Source organism: Echiichthys vipera, assembly GCF_963691815.1.
Source record: "Echiichthys vipera genome assembly, chromosome: 11".
Lineage (NCBI taxonomy): Eukaryota > Metazoa > Chordata > Actinopteri > Perciformes > Trachinidae > Echiichthys > Echiichthys vipera.
Genome location: NC_139836.1, coordinates 15,746,877 through 15,761,617, shown reverse-complemented (window position 1 = coordinate 15,761,617; position 14,741 = coordinate 15,746,877). Strand labels below are relative to the sequence as shown.

General features: G+C 41.1%; 1 protein-coding gene across 3 annotated transcripts; it reads right to left on the bottom strand.

The window, feature by feature from the left end:
- Positions 1-77: 77 nt before the first annotated feature.
- fam135a (family with sequence similarity 135 member A) lies at positions 78-14,741 on the bottom strand. 3 transcript variants are annotated; one of them, XM_083922358.1, is made up of 21 exons: positions 14,513-14,741; positions 12,148-12,277; positions 11,228-11,307; positions 10,321-10,484; positions 9,545-9,615; positions 9,254-9,427; positions 8,803-8,929; positions 7,580-7,733; positions 6,942-7,019; positions 6,501-6,550; positions 5,458-5,616; positions 5,285-5,358; positions 4,968-5,122; positions 2,920-4,825; positions 2,647-2,807; positions 2,470-2,561; positions 2,252-2,349; positions 1,806-1,957; positions 900-1,010; positions 702-815; positions 78-560 (listed from the first exon to the last, which is right to left on the bottom strand). In XM_083922358.1, exons 2-21 carry the CDS (start codon positions 12,222-12,224, stop codon positions 355-357), a joined length of 4,203 nt encoding a protein of 1,400 aa, XP_083778484.1. In that variant the 5' UTR covers positions 12,225-12,277; positions 14,513-14,741; the 3' UTR covers positions 78-354. The 3 variants fall into 3 exon arrangements, with proteins under 3 accessions (XP_083778484.1, XP_083778485.1, XP_083778486.1); XM_083922359.1 differs by having other exon boundaries at positions 10,321-10,460; XM_083922360.1 differs by lacking the exon at positions 6,942-7,019.

Sequence of the window (14,741 nt, the reverse complement as noted above, 5' to 3'; positions counted from 1 at the left end):
CACACACACACACACACACACACACACACACACACACACACACACACACACACACACACACACACACACACACACACACACACACACACACACACACACACACACACACACACACACACACACACGAAGATGGCAGTAGAAAAATAAAAATGTCCGTATCCACTGTGATTACAATATAAACATGAACTGAAAGAAAATGTGATTTTGCTCATAGGACTTTGAAAAGTGATTACACTGTATGTATTTAAAAAACAAAAACAACCAAGGAGATAATTCAGATACCATAACCAGAATAAGGTTCAGATGCTTTGAGGTATTAGCTCCACATTACTCGTGGTTGATTCTGCCACAGTTCTACTGAAAGAACTTGAGGCCTGCAACAAGGAAGAACTTCTCCAGGAAGATCTCAGAATCAAGGACGGCAATGTGAGCGGCCCGGCCGATGAGGGAATTGGCTGTGTTGGGCAGGGCATGAATGACATCATATCGCACTAGATTACAGTCTTTATTCTGAAGTACTGGCAGCAGCAGGTTCTCAATCATCTCAGCATACACAGGACCTGGTATGGACAAAAGTGAAACAGGCTGAGCAGGGCAAGGTTTGGTCCATTTGATGTTCTTTAGACCTTTAAGCCCCTATGTATGGAATTGTATGATGGTATACCAATTAGTGTGTAGAAATTTAATCAATCCAAACTCACCTGATTGTTTGTCCTTTAATGCAGTTTTGCACATTTCTATTCGAGCAGAATGATAGGGGACATAGCGATCCTGCAGTGACCCCACCAGCACCACATTCTTGAAAAACTGCAGACCTTCAAAAGCAGATCAATTGAAAAGTTATTGCTACAATTTCATATTCCTTATATTCAAAGAAAAAAAAAAGAAACAAAACTAACCAGATTTCTTGCTGAGCTTGTAGAGGAAAGTTTGGCGAGGATCTGAGTTATCACGGCATGTCAGCTGTAGGAGAGACCCTGACTTTTTCCACTTCTGCATGAACCACAAGCCTAGGAGTAGAAAGAAATAGTTAACACTTATTTAAGCGGCTTCACCAAGTATATCCAGCAGCAGCATGTATGTGGAGGACAAACATGAAAGAAGTTGAACTTCCAAATATGGTTAGTGGACAGGTTGGGTCAGAGTACGAGACTGTGCCTGAAACGTGATGACATTGATCTTTGTCGCTTGGCTGTTCAAGGTTAGGGGTCGAAGTTGGCATGTTTTGGAGGAGGCGTAATTAGTAAACGAAACTGGCTTATGGCAGGTTTTTGAATTTGGGTGTAAGCGCAGCAAAGCACCACAATATATCCAGGGAAGGGCAAGCCGCCCCCTGGCTGTTTTAACTAGGAACAGCAATTTTGCTCCTTTGCGGTTTTCTAATCTAACTGCACATACAGCAGTGACACCAGGCTATTTCTAATAAATATAGTGGATGGGCAGGTTTTGATCTATATCCTCATGTAAAAATAGGGGGAATTGAAACTCTAGGAGAACAGCAGGAAGAGGGGCAGCAGTATCAGATCATTTATATAGTATATGTCATGTATACTGTTTATAATAGTTTATCAACGTGTTTCGTGTGCAGTTTGCCAGTTACATTTGGAAACCACGTTCTGAACTGCTTTACTTCTTTCTCTACCAACAAATTATGATAATGGGAACGTTCTTGGCTTCACCACAATGACGAGTAGACAGAGAGAGAGAGAGAAAGAGAGCGAGAGAAGCGATTAGGTTTTAGTGAAACATCTGAAAATGATTAGATGTGCCATCACCCAGCAGCAGCTAAATGTTTTGAAACGCACCTGTGTTGACCAGAGCAGAGCTGTTGTACAATGTGCCCAGGTGAGGTCCAGAGAGGGAGAGGAAAGTGTGCAGCCTGCTCAGGTAGCATTTAAACCTAGGCCGAGTTAGCACAGAGCGAACGATGAGGTTCCCCAAGGAATGACCCACAAAGCTGCAAATAAGGAATACTTAGTGACTATAATGACACCAAACAACATTTATATGTACATTTGTCACACTTTAAGACTGCGATATAACATTTAAATAACAGGATGTTTCGACATAATCCAAGTGATAAAGCCGGCCTTAAAGACATGGGAAAATGAAACTGGCTGCTAAGGTAACGAGTGACTACACACAAGTGGAAGGCCGACTGCATCATGCAGCTACTTAATGAACCACCAACATATCCTTTTTTTAAAAAAAATATACATACATCACATTTGGGTAGAAGGGAACATTTTACCTTATCTTTGACACTGTGAGGTTGTATATCTGAATGTACTGGACTATTTCATCCAGCAATCGGTCTGTCATTGATTCAAAGTCAGCAAAAGTATCATTCTGTGGACGAGAGAGCATTGAATGAAAAGAAAAGACAATGCTTGGGGTGTCTTTGATCCATTTAGAGTTCACAGCTCATTATTGCTAATGGCAGTAGTGTCTGTGTGCTTATCCACTCACCTGGTTCCTCTCTGACATTAGGAAGTCTATACGAGCACCAGGCAGTCCAAGCTCCAGATAAGTCTTCACCAGTCTCAGGTCTGCACTGTTTCCTGTGAAACATCAATGTGTTTTTGGAGTAAGAAAAAAATACTCTAAAGGAAACCAATTTACTCTGGTAGAGAAGGTTTTTTTTACCATCTAGGCCGTGGACGCAGACTATAAGATGGATGCCTTCTTCACAGCTTTCATCTTCCTCCAAGCTGAAGTAGGGCACAGTAGATGCCAGCTCGGTTACTTCACTATACAGGAAGCCAGGCAGCCTAAGCTGTTTCATTTCTTCCTTGGCCTTAATGAACCTGCATAATTTGAATTAAATAGTAGATTCAACTTTAATGTGGGAGATAAGACAAATGTCTGCTTAAAGTACAACATTGTGGGATATGAGAAAAATTGTGCAAGATGACTCACGCTTTCATCTGTGGTGTGGGTACACATTCATACCACCGCAGGCTAGAAGAAAAGGAGGTGGAGGGACAGGGAGGTCTTCCCAAGCTATACCCAACACTGCCGGAAGCTAGGTTGGAGCAGATGGGAGCTTTTGATAAATCTTTTGCTTCGTGGGGGTAGCCGATGCCAAGCTGTTCAAACAGAAGACATGTCTCTGAAGCGGCTGCATCCCCAACCCCGCTTTGCTCATCATCCGCAACACCATTAACAAAAGCGTAGCCATCACCTTCCTCGTAGTAACCGTTCTCGATCATCTCATGCTCGGGCTCGTCCTCATCATCCTCGACCTGTGGTCCTGCCTGGATACCGAGTGTGATAGCAGATGTTTCCACGGGGCTGATCTCGGACACATCTGCGCTTGAGCACGAGCCAAAGTAGTTCTCCACCATCCCACGCTTTACCAGGTCGGTGCTACTGGTGGCAGAGTTACTGGAGGGGCAGGCGGTATGGGGTTCGCTACGGGATTCTTTAACAGCCCCAGAACCACCTGCTCCCTCTAGTCCGAGTTCAGTAATACCTATTAATTTGGATTCTGCTTCCAAGTCAAGGGAGGGTTTTCTAAGTTGGGAATCACCTGCAACAAAGTCAGGGGTGCAGGACACGTTAATGACAGGTCTGTCAGTGATATGCCCAGAGAAGACTACACTCTGCTCCTGCACCAACACACTGGACTTTCTGCCTTGGACTTCAGCTCCACTAGAGCCCCTCGAGGAACCTTCGCCCTCATCATCTGAAGGCAAGGAGTTGATGGAAGTGAGAGAGGACTGGACTCCACTGACAGCACTGGTACTTTCTGGGTTAAGAATTTCTGCAAGCCCACTGGGTTTTTGCACTGTGCTTTGCAGAGAAGGCCGTGGTGCAGTACTCAGGAGGGGTCTCTCGGTCTGTGGGGCAGTAACACTCCAGTCAGCGACGCCTAGTCCTGCACGAGTCTGAAGTCCTGGAACAAGCTGAGTGTCGAAGGAGCTGGGCTCACTTTCAATGCCTGAGTCTGAGAGGCGAGACGAGGCACTGGGGGCTCCAACATCTGGCAGCCTGATAGAATCACTCTTCACCTGTACAGAGACCAGACAGGACTGCAGAGATGCCTCTCTACCTGGCCTTTCAAACACAGAGTCCACCACAGACTGTTTGGACTCACAGAGGTCTGTCTGAGTGATCTCAGGTAGAAGAACTGTTACTTTGTCCCCTTGGTATGGATCCTTGTTACTTGGCTTTACCTCAATTTGCTTCAGCCCAGCAGACCACTGTGGCAGCTTTTGGCCAATGTGCTCAACTTGCTCATCTTTGTAAAGTGGTTGGTTGCATGTAGCAATAACCCCAGTACCCGCCTGAGGATTATTCTGTGAGTCCAAGTTTGTAGGTTTTTTGAAAAAACCTTTTTGAAAAGCAGCAGTAGTTATATTGGTATCTGCAACAGAATCAACAGCACTATTACCACAATGTGCTGATGTGGCTTCAGAGTCAAAAACTGAATTTGCAATAGTCCTTAAATAACTACTCAAGTCCCTCTGCAAAGTATCTCGTTCCTCTTCTTGGTTTGGTGGAGCTTCTCCTTCCTTGTGCTTTGCATCACCATAAGGAGCTTTGAGGTTCTTATAGCCCACCAACACTACAGAGTCCTTGGAGCCCTGTCTAATTAGCTTCTTAGAGTTCTCAGTCTTTGAATTTTTCTTCAGTTTGACTGACTTGCCTTTGGACTTAGGCGGTAGATCATAGCTGTCTGGCCAGGTGTTATCCATGGGGGCACATCGAGGCTCAGGTATGGGGCTGGCTGCACTACACTCCTTGGAGTTGGGCTTGTCTGTTTTACTGGACACTGAGCCCGTCCTTGTATTGTGCATGCCCAGCCAGGGTCCATCGCGGTCTTCAGAATCAAGCCAAGTTGAACATAAGAAAAGGCAACAGAAAAAAAACAATTCTTATATATTAACCAATATATTTGTTTGTTTTTTTAAATGCAGTGCCTGACTGTCAATCTAGTTGAGTGGTAATGATGTTTCACTGACCTTCAGTGATAGAATCCAGGTATCTATCCTCAAAGATGATTGGCAGGGAGCTTACATCACCATCCAGGTCTGCACATTCCACTGGAAGTGGAGGCAAAGAAAGGAAGTAGCTGGAGCTTTTGATAGCATTAGTCATCTGCTGGTGACTGTGAGCACTGATGTAGAGGGGGAGGGAGGAAAGGAGACAGTAAGAGTCAGACAGAGAAAAAAAAAAGACATTTCCATACTTTTGGCTATAGTATTTCAGACAAGCAGTTACTGACAGACACAGCAACACTATATTTCACAATCAAGACGAACATGCCACTGTAACTTACTGTAGTTCCTGATACGCTAGAGCAGACTGTCTTGGATGTTCGAGACAAAAGAAAGCCTCAGCAAAGCGCCTTACCTGTAATAACACCACATTTCAGAGAGCAGGATTAAGTCTTGCACAGACATTTGAGTATAGTTTGAAACGATGTAGATGATTTAAGAACTTGTGACTCACTCTTAGTGTATGGTGCTCCATAGCAAGTAGGGCAGCGACATGCTCCTGCAGGGACACAACCTCTAGGAATTGTCCCCAGAGTGCCATGAGCAGAGAGCAGAGCTGAGCCAGGTTCATATTTACCAGTTCTGCCAGCTCGTCAGGGGACTCTGCTTTTTGCTAAAAGCATAGAGACACAAGCATCCGACAGAGGGCTCAAGTGAACATATTTCCTTAACGTCAACATAAAGACCAGCTCTATACATCATTAAAACCTGTTTTTTTATAACCGCACAAAGCTGCATATGAAATCTCCAAAATGAATGCAAGTTAATATATTTCCATTCCTGTTTCTGTCTAACCTATTATATTTAGAAACAAAGTGCTATACAATGAAACATACAAGAGGCACTTGACCTGTTAAATGTACCACCACCATCTACAGAAATTCATATCAACAGCTCTGCAAAACATTCTCTATTACTCCTAATCTTCAGTGGGACGACCTATCAGGGCTCAAGGACCCAATCATGAAAGATTGGTTATCTCACCTTCACAATTATGACATGTTTCAGAGACTCCATTTTACCATCTGAATGTTTGTCAGTCTGCTCACAAATTCACAAACTCTCTAACAGTACAGAGGATTCAGTGGAATTTCTTCATAAATTACTGACACACCTTGAGTCGCCACCTGGCATCTATAAAGGATTCTCACCACAGACTCTAGTTGGGCCTTCTCTCTATCATTTGGTGATACACCTGCAGTGAGGACTTTGAGCCTCTGTATATAGGGTGAGCTGCTGGGCACCCAATCTTAGTACTACTTTTATTATTTATAAAAAATGCAACATGAGAGCACTTCATACTCAAGCCCTCCACTTATTGAGACACCCTGTTCCAATGAAAGATTTTTTTAACTTTTCCAACAGCATCTTAATGGCCTTCTGCCATATTTCCGGTTAAGCCCTCCTGCCCCATAAACTAAGCACCAGGCGTGTTGCTTCCTATTTATGTGTTGCATGATTGGCTACTAAAGAACAAATATCAGAGACCGGTCTTACCTTGACTTGTTCACATAACTCGGCTAGACGGGCCTCTAAATCGAGTTGTTCTGAGGAGGCAGAGGAACAGCATTACTAAGATTCACTTTTAGAATTTATCTATTAAATTATTCATACAGAAGGTGTTTAAAAGAGCCTATAATACAGGCAGAATACAGAAGTGATGTTAGAGAGCACTGGTACTTTTTATATGACATGACCAGAGATTACAAATTCTATAGAACCACTGTGTTATGAGACTCTTTCACCAATGTCTTACTATAAAGATGGAAAGAAAGATTGAGTCTATATAAAGTAGTGAAAAAAATGACATGGCAACATGTCTCTGGAAAGCTGAACATAGAGAGGACATGGTGTTTTCTACAAGAAGGAAACTGGAATCAAGAGGAAAAAAGAAAGAAAGGCAGGCTGATTTGAGGTACAGTAAGGGTCAGGACATACCTATGTAGACGTGCCTTTGACTTCGGGGATAGGGTCTTCTGAGTACTCTCTCATATAGGACTTGCATGCTGGGCTTGGCTAGTAAGATTGCATAATAACCTTTTTATTATTTGGTCCTCTGGGATGGGTTAATATCTGTCCACTTGTGTGGGTTAGATTTGGTGAGCTATAGTTACAATGATGAGTTGTGTGGGCTTCAGTCTACTGGTTAACAGACCATTCTAATGAGTGCAAGTATGTTTTTGTAAGTATAGTGAACTAGGATGAGTTAACAGTTAGATTCCTCAATTAACATAGTCGGTTGCTACTTGTATAGTCCGTTTAAAGGGTAGAATATGTCAACGTGTAGGGAGCAGGTGAAATGACATGAGAACTCAACAAACTTGCCATATACAACAAACACGGATGCTGAAAAGACAAAACAATGAAAATCCATCCAAATCAAAATAAAAAATGTAACAGAAGATATTGTAATGTATAACCTTGAGAATACATGCTGATTCTCACTGCTTACATTAAATAATAATAAAGAGTGTGCAGAGACACATTGTAATAAGTTTGGGATTCAGGGTTTCTTTACAACCCATTTTAAGCCCGCACTCTGACATGAGTAAATGTGAAGCCACAGTGCAGTATACCTAGTTCCATACGATGGGAGGAGGGCAGGTCCTTGGTTATAGAGGTGAAGTAATCAAAGAGGCCCTTGTAGGCTAGTAGGAGATTGGAGCAGAGGTTATGGTGCAGACTGAAGGAATGCTGCAGACAGTGGTCGGACACCAGGAATGTCCTGCCCTGATGGAACACAAGGGACACAGAGAAGAAGATACAGATGATTAAATTATGTAAACAATATTAATGCTGTTCTGAACATTCTGAGCAATTGTAAACATTTGGACCGTAGCCACTGCCAGGGGAGAAGATAAAGCAATTTAAAAAATAGAATGTATTCTGTGTATAGCTACACAGTCCTTGGTCAAAAACAGGATTTAGTGAAAAACAGTAGTGCATCAGTTAAATGACTGTTAAAAACATGATTCCTGATGATGAATTCAACACTGAGAAGAAAATAGTGAAACCAAAAAAATGGTACTACTGTAATCACTAAAGCTCTATGAATAAAAACAGATTAACCTGATTAACATTCATTTTGTGTGCCAGTTCTACGAGACAATGCTTCACAGCTGCTTCTGCACGGATACCTGTAGTGAAACAAAGTGGTCGATGTGTTGCTATCCCAAGCTGTCCATTAGTGCGGCATCAACAAATGATATGGGGCATTGCCTCTGTTCTGTCTGGATGACTTTGGTACATTCACACTACCACATCTCAGGGGCAGCTTTAGCTAGCCACCCTTCTCTGTCAGGAGAGGCCAATTACTCCTGGCCAAATGTGACAGTGGTCTGATTAGCTTCCTCTTGTCTGCCCTATCTGTCAGCAGTCTGACACATCTCCACATGCTTCAAATGCAACGAATGTAAGACACTATTCTACCTGAGGCAAAGAACTGTCAAAGCCAAGTGCAAAGCCATGTCTATGTGATCATCAAAGCCTGTTTCACTGTCGGGAAGCCTTGCTTAAACAATACATGCAGGGTTGTTTTTATCCTTTCAGGTTTATGTCTCCATCATAAAAAGGAAAACAACCCAAGTTTCACAGCATATCTGGAGTATTATTAGGTTTATGACAACTTTTTTTTTTATCACGTGCTTAATTTAGCCCTTTGTAATACAGCAAAACCTGATTATATGATACAACGGTGGAATCTTTCAGACTTTCATGACAGCTCTGGGGTTAAGTAGCATCTACTAAAAAAAAAGATTAACAGACATTGTCCTTGCTTTAAAAAAGGAGCTCCACTTACATCTGGTGATACTTGCTTGACATAGCTGCTGCCGAACACCACATTCTCCAGAGGTGGGATGACTGAGTCTTTGCTCTGTGGTGGAGCGTTACGATTAAGCCATGTGGATTTGACTGGTCGAGGCAAACTGTGTAAAACAACAGTGTGAAATCAAACTCAGCTAATCCCCACAATAACTTAATGGAACACTTCGCATGAGGTTTCTTCCATTTCCCATTCACTGTTGGTCATGGATATCAAGTTAAATTCAACAGTTATGTTATTCTCTTCAACTGTAATGTTAAATACAATGTGTGGAGAATGTAAAAAGGTTCATAAAGGAATTTACTGCAAACAACAATAGTAAATAACATGAAGGTTTATGAAAGAGCTGCAACACTTGCAGCATGAAAGTATAACTTTATTCAGTGAGCGTCCAATATATAGTAACTCATCGGGTTACTATAGGTACCTGATAAGGGGTTGATGTAGTGCCACTAGGGAGGCATGGATGGCTACAGAGATGACAGACAGGTGGAAGTAGTCAAACATGACATTGACGTGTTGGTGGATGCCTCGCTGAAGGCTAAAGTGCAAACGAAGTGTGCGGCCACTGATATTCTGTAGAGAGCTTGGATCATCCGGCCTGTGGAAATCAAATAAGGTAGATACAGAGGCCCATATTAGAGCCACATATACACAAGATAAGCAAATTCAAAAACACTGACATAAGTACATGATGTTAAAATGTTGCAACCCCTACGTGTAATCCCCGTCTGTGAAATATAAATCCAAGAAGAGCTGGAAATCCATGTCATTGAGGGACTCTTCCACCTGAAGAATATTGAAAAACAGAAATTAGAGCTAGTGTGCTAACGCAAGTGATGTCCCAAGTACATCTGCAAGATTGGTTTTATTTGATGGAATCAGCACTAATAAGCCTGACACATTTTAAAACCTTTGGTGGTTGTAATCTGTCAGTTTGAGGCACAGCAGATGTTAAAAACACTCCCTGGAAGAACAGTTGAACCTCATCATTCCTTAAACAAAGCTTCCCATGAGAGTAAACTGTGGAGCCACACAAACAAATAAGTAGAAGCAATTTCTTTGAAGACATTCATCCTGATAGCTACGCTGTATTCGGTTGATAAAAAAAAAAAATCCAGTAACATTTTTCAGGTGCCGCATGCTTCTAATTTACTGCTTTTAGTGAAAGAAAGCATCTGAGATTCCAGTTTGTGTTCAAATGGGTGGTAAAGAATGATTGCCTCTTTTCTTGATTTATTTTATATAAAACACTATGGGACACAATAGACAAACACTATAGAAAGTCATTGCAGAAAAAAATAATATACTGTAGGCTACATTCAGTTATCAAACTCATGTAAATTGGATTGGCTTTTAATGTATGTCTTCTTTACGCCACAAGAACAGAGATAAGTCGCATCATGTATAAAAATATAACACAACATGGGATATAATAGTACATGTTTTGGATTGGGACCAAGGGCAAAAACCACCTCTCTTTTTTAAACTTACCTTCTTCTCATCCAGCAGCATCATCACTTTGAAGAGGAGGACATCGTTGACCACAACCTCTTCATTTTTGTAAAGGATCTGGAAGGTTTTGCTGCAGATGACATCATCTTGGACTGAAGCAGGAAACGCCAGATCAGAGCCTGGACAGAAGCCACTAGGATTAACTGCGTTTATGAAAAATAACAATTGAGCAGTTATAACCACTATGTCTGCACTAAAATCATTTTGAATACACTTTAGAAACACATGATCTGGTGCTGCGACCAGGCACAAAACCATTAAGTATGCCAGGTGTTTTAACACATGGCTGACAGTTCAAAGATGGAGAGAAATCTTGATGGATTTTGTCAATCCAAGTATAGATAAAAATTAGAAATGAGCCAGTCTACAGGTAATTATGTTCATTTAACTTGTGTCAGGAATTATCTGACAAGGTATATCTAATTAGGTCTGCATTGAAGACGATAGTGTGGTGAAGTGCTGTTTCCCCATCTAGTCTATCAAGCAAGGTTTTCAAAGTCATACAAATGGAAAATAAAACATGTAAGCATTGGAATTATACACTCTCTTGATTATCCTGTTTACAAAAACAAAGAACTGAGTGCTTTATGTGAAATGTGCAGTTCAGGTCTATTAGCAAGGGGGTGTAGCATACACACTAAGCCTTAGAGAAACACTGAGAACAAGGAGTGGCCTGTGAAATAAGCCAGTGCTCTACCAGCAACAACAGCACTAATATCTGAGCTTAAATGAAATTTATGTAGACATGCATATACCTGAATTTTACAAGGAAACAATCAACCCTCTGATAACAAAGCAACAGTGTGTTGCTTTATGTATAATGTTAGTTACCAAAATATTACTTTATGCTTTATTAGGAGAAGTGAGGGTAAAGGGCTGCCCCTACCTCCCGGGTGAAGCAGACTGGTCTCAACTTTGTGTGGGACCCGGGGTGGTACCTTCAGACCGGCACGAATCTGGTAGAACCTGAAAAAACACATTTTGTATTAGATCTGGAAAATCATCAGAGGCTCAGTGGAAGGGGAACAAACTGCACAGGTTAACCACAAGTGCCTCTACGTGTAAAATGACACTACACCTTTCATGAATAAATAATGACCACTTTCTTTTGCAGTCACTCAAGTAGTAAACCTGAGCTCTTAAAGCACTGATGAGCCAGGAGCATAGAGCGAACTCAGCAAAACGGAGTATCATTACAATGCTGCTGTAAGGAAGAATCTCCCGATTTTAAAGAACACCACTGTTAGAGCCGTGCAGTTTAAACAATGCAATTTTTCCTCAGTTTTCCATGAACATGAAAATTCTGTTTCTGTTGTTATTGTCGCTATATACAGCCTTAATTCATGTTTTATTTGAACAAATATAGTGTACAGTATAAAATGTTGTCAAAAGTATCGCTGCATCAATACCATGTGTTCCAAAGCAATACCTACATTTTATAGTATCAAATGTATCAAAGCTATAAAAAAAACTAGATCTCTATTACATTTTCAACCCAAGGCTGCATAGATGAAACACCAGGGAAGCAAATTGTGTGTAACTGTTGGTATGTGTTCAGTGATTTTTTTTTTTCTGTAACAGCATCCTGGACGCCTCCTACCACAAGCTGCAAACCAAAGCCTGTTCCAAGTCTCTTCAAAGCATACCATCACAGCTGACCTTTTAATTATCAAGGTAATTGTGTCTATAATATATGCTCAGAAAAAATACATTGCCTTTGTTAAAGCATTTATGCATTGCCACTTGCTGGAAACAACAAAAAGGAGTACAACATTAGGCATGTAAAGTCACTGAGACGACACTCACCCTCGTTGGAACAGGTCCACATTGTAGAACTTGTGGAGCTCCACAGAAAACTCCACTGTGGCCTGAACTTCAGTCATGTTGGTCTCTACAGGCAGATGTGCCTTACATCATCTGGGATACACCTGTAGGCCTACAAGTTAAAGTAATCAAATGAGTCATTTCAGCTCCAGAACTCTTCAAGAATCTGAGCTAAAGCAAATAGATTTTTGCAAAACTTTCTTCATTTGGTTAAAATATACGTTTCACAAAGCCAAGGCCATGCCTCATCGTCTTAAAAAATCAGAAGCCAAAAACTAAAAGAAAAATCAACAGAGGTCATACTGTCACATGAGCAAGTTTAAGAATATGCAAAACCTGGGAGTTGGTCAACTTTTATGGGGAATTATTATTACTAGGGAATGAGGTCTACACTGGTAAAGGAGGCATAATGTCCTCTGGGCCTAATTGGTTAACATTAACAGCCCTGACAATTATAGCATTAGTATGACAGGGTAAGCGAAAATACTATAAGTAACATTGCAAAAATAGCCCTGAAATACAATATCAATATACGTGGTGGAGTTAGAAATAAACACAAACATCCTTGTCATTTAAAGCAAACGGTTTTAGCTCCAGGTTTATTTAGACCTGATTAAAGAAAACGTCATTGTAGTTGTTTCTAGCTGTAGCGGGGGCAAAATAAAACTGGCAAAAACAATCATACAGACGGGTCCCTAAATTAGTCATGTGTGAGATGAATAAATTATCCATTGGGAGACAATTGGTCATTGTGTTTGTGCCATTGAAAACCAATATGAGACACAAATGGCCACCATGAATTTGACCTGGCTGACAGAGCAAATAATACCAAGTTATGTTGATATCTAAATATGCATCCCTTCCTGGAAGAAGTGATCTTTTAAAGCTGTCAGTTAAAAACAAAATTAAACTGGGCTCAACACAGAGCACAAACGAGGACGCACACGCACACCAGTAGTTGAATGATTAAATGGGCTGGCCCTGATCCATTTATGTTTTAAGTTAGGTGTTAATACCCTATACTAAGACCTTGAAATAGCCACTTTGTCATTGTTTTACATACAGTGACACAAATTATTAGTTTGACAGACAATTCAGCAACTCATTCATATCAATCAAGCAAGCAAGTACACATTATACCGAGCTAAATTATTCATTCGTATCAAACCAATGACAGCTGCTTTTGTTCAGGCTACTTTGTGACTAAACTGCAAGTGTTCAATAATGGCATGGGAAGGAAGGGGGATGTAAAAGTCATTGTTGAACATGTACAATAGCCAGACAGTTCTACAACTTCTAATGTAGAGGTCTGCAGATGTTTACATGAGCAACTGTACTGCAAAGTTATGCAAACGAGCAAGTTTACACTTAGGGTTGACATTGTAGATATGTGACCCTGTGAAATTCCAATGTTATGTTTAGGGGTCGTGAGAGTAACTGGTTTATCAGGTCTTAGAACATTGTCCGAAAAGTGCAACACCACATTTATGTAAAGGCTATTAATATGGACAATATTTTAAATTTCAATACCATGGCCGATATTATGATCATTATTATCTGCAATGTATCTTTATTACATCATGTTATGTAATTTGCACTTCACCCCTTAGACACTTTTTAATACTTCACCCTTTTGATGCTCTTTTGTTATTGTTATCGTCTTATGTTATTGTTCTTGCAATTTTGGTGCAATCTGGAACAAAAATTTATTTGGGATAAATAAATATTATCTTAATATAAAACAAAGGCGTTGAATGTTTGAAAAGGTGAAATGTCGCTGCCAATAATAAACCCACTGACCTGTCAATGCGAGCTGGCTGGCAAATCTATCAACAACCCACCACATTTAGGATAAAGGAACATTACAACATATGACGTTAGCTAGTGCCATTTAAAGTACACATGCCAAGGCCTTACATAGATTGGCTGATTGTTTCTTCTTTAAATAAAAAGGTGGAACATGTACGCCACCAGCTAAAACCCCAAAGTGATGCAGACCAGTTTAAGAACAGCTGTTAAAGTTACGACTTAAAGCTACATGGTTGATGCTATTATTACTAGAGTGAGTGAAGTGGCAAAGGTCCCTGGATTGTGGGCAGAATCCCGGCAACGTTATTAAGGGTTTTCTACAGAACCTACAGGTGGGAATATATCACCAAACCAACGTTTTAACCAAGGGCCCACAAAAGGTCAACAACGATCCGACAAACACACAACAGACAAACGAAAAATACTCCCACTGGATAGCCAGTTAGCTGACGGTAAAAGTTAGCGTCACATTAGCCACCCACCGAGCAGTTGTCCCCGGGTCTAACATTAGCCGCAGAGGCGAGCTAACGCTACTCACCATTATTGCGTTGGGAAGCTAACATTAGCTAACCAACGTTAGCTCCAGTTTCAGTCCTCTCGTCGTCTTTTCACTGAGAGTCTCAGAAAGAAAACACTACTACACTGGATATTTCACTTCCTAGTCTGGCTAACGTTATAGGAGAAACACTGCCAAAAATGATACACAGAGCAGACTGGTCATGTTACCTCTCTGAACAGTGCTGTATGCTACCCATCGAGCTAACTAA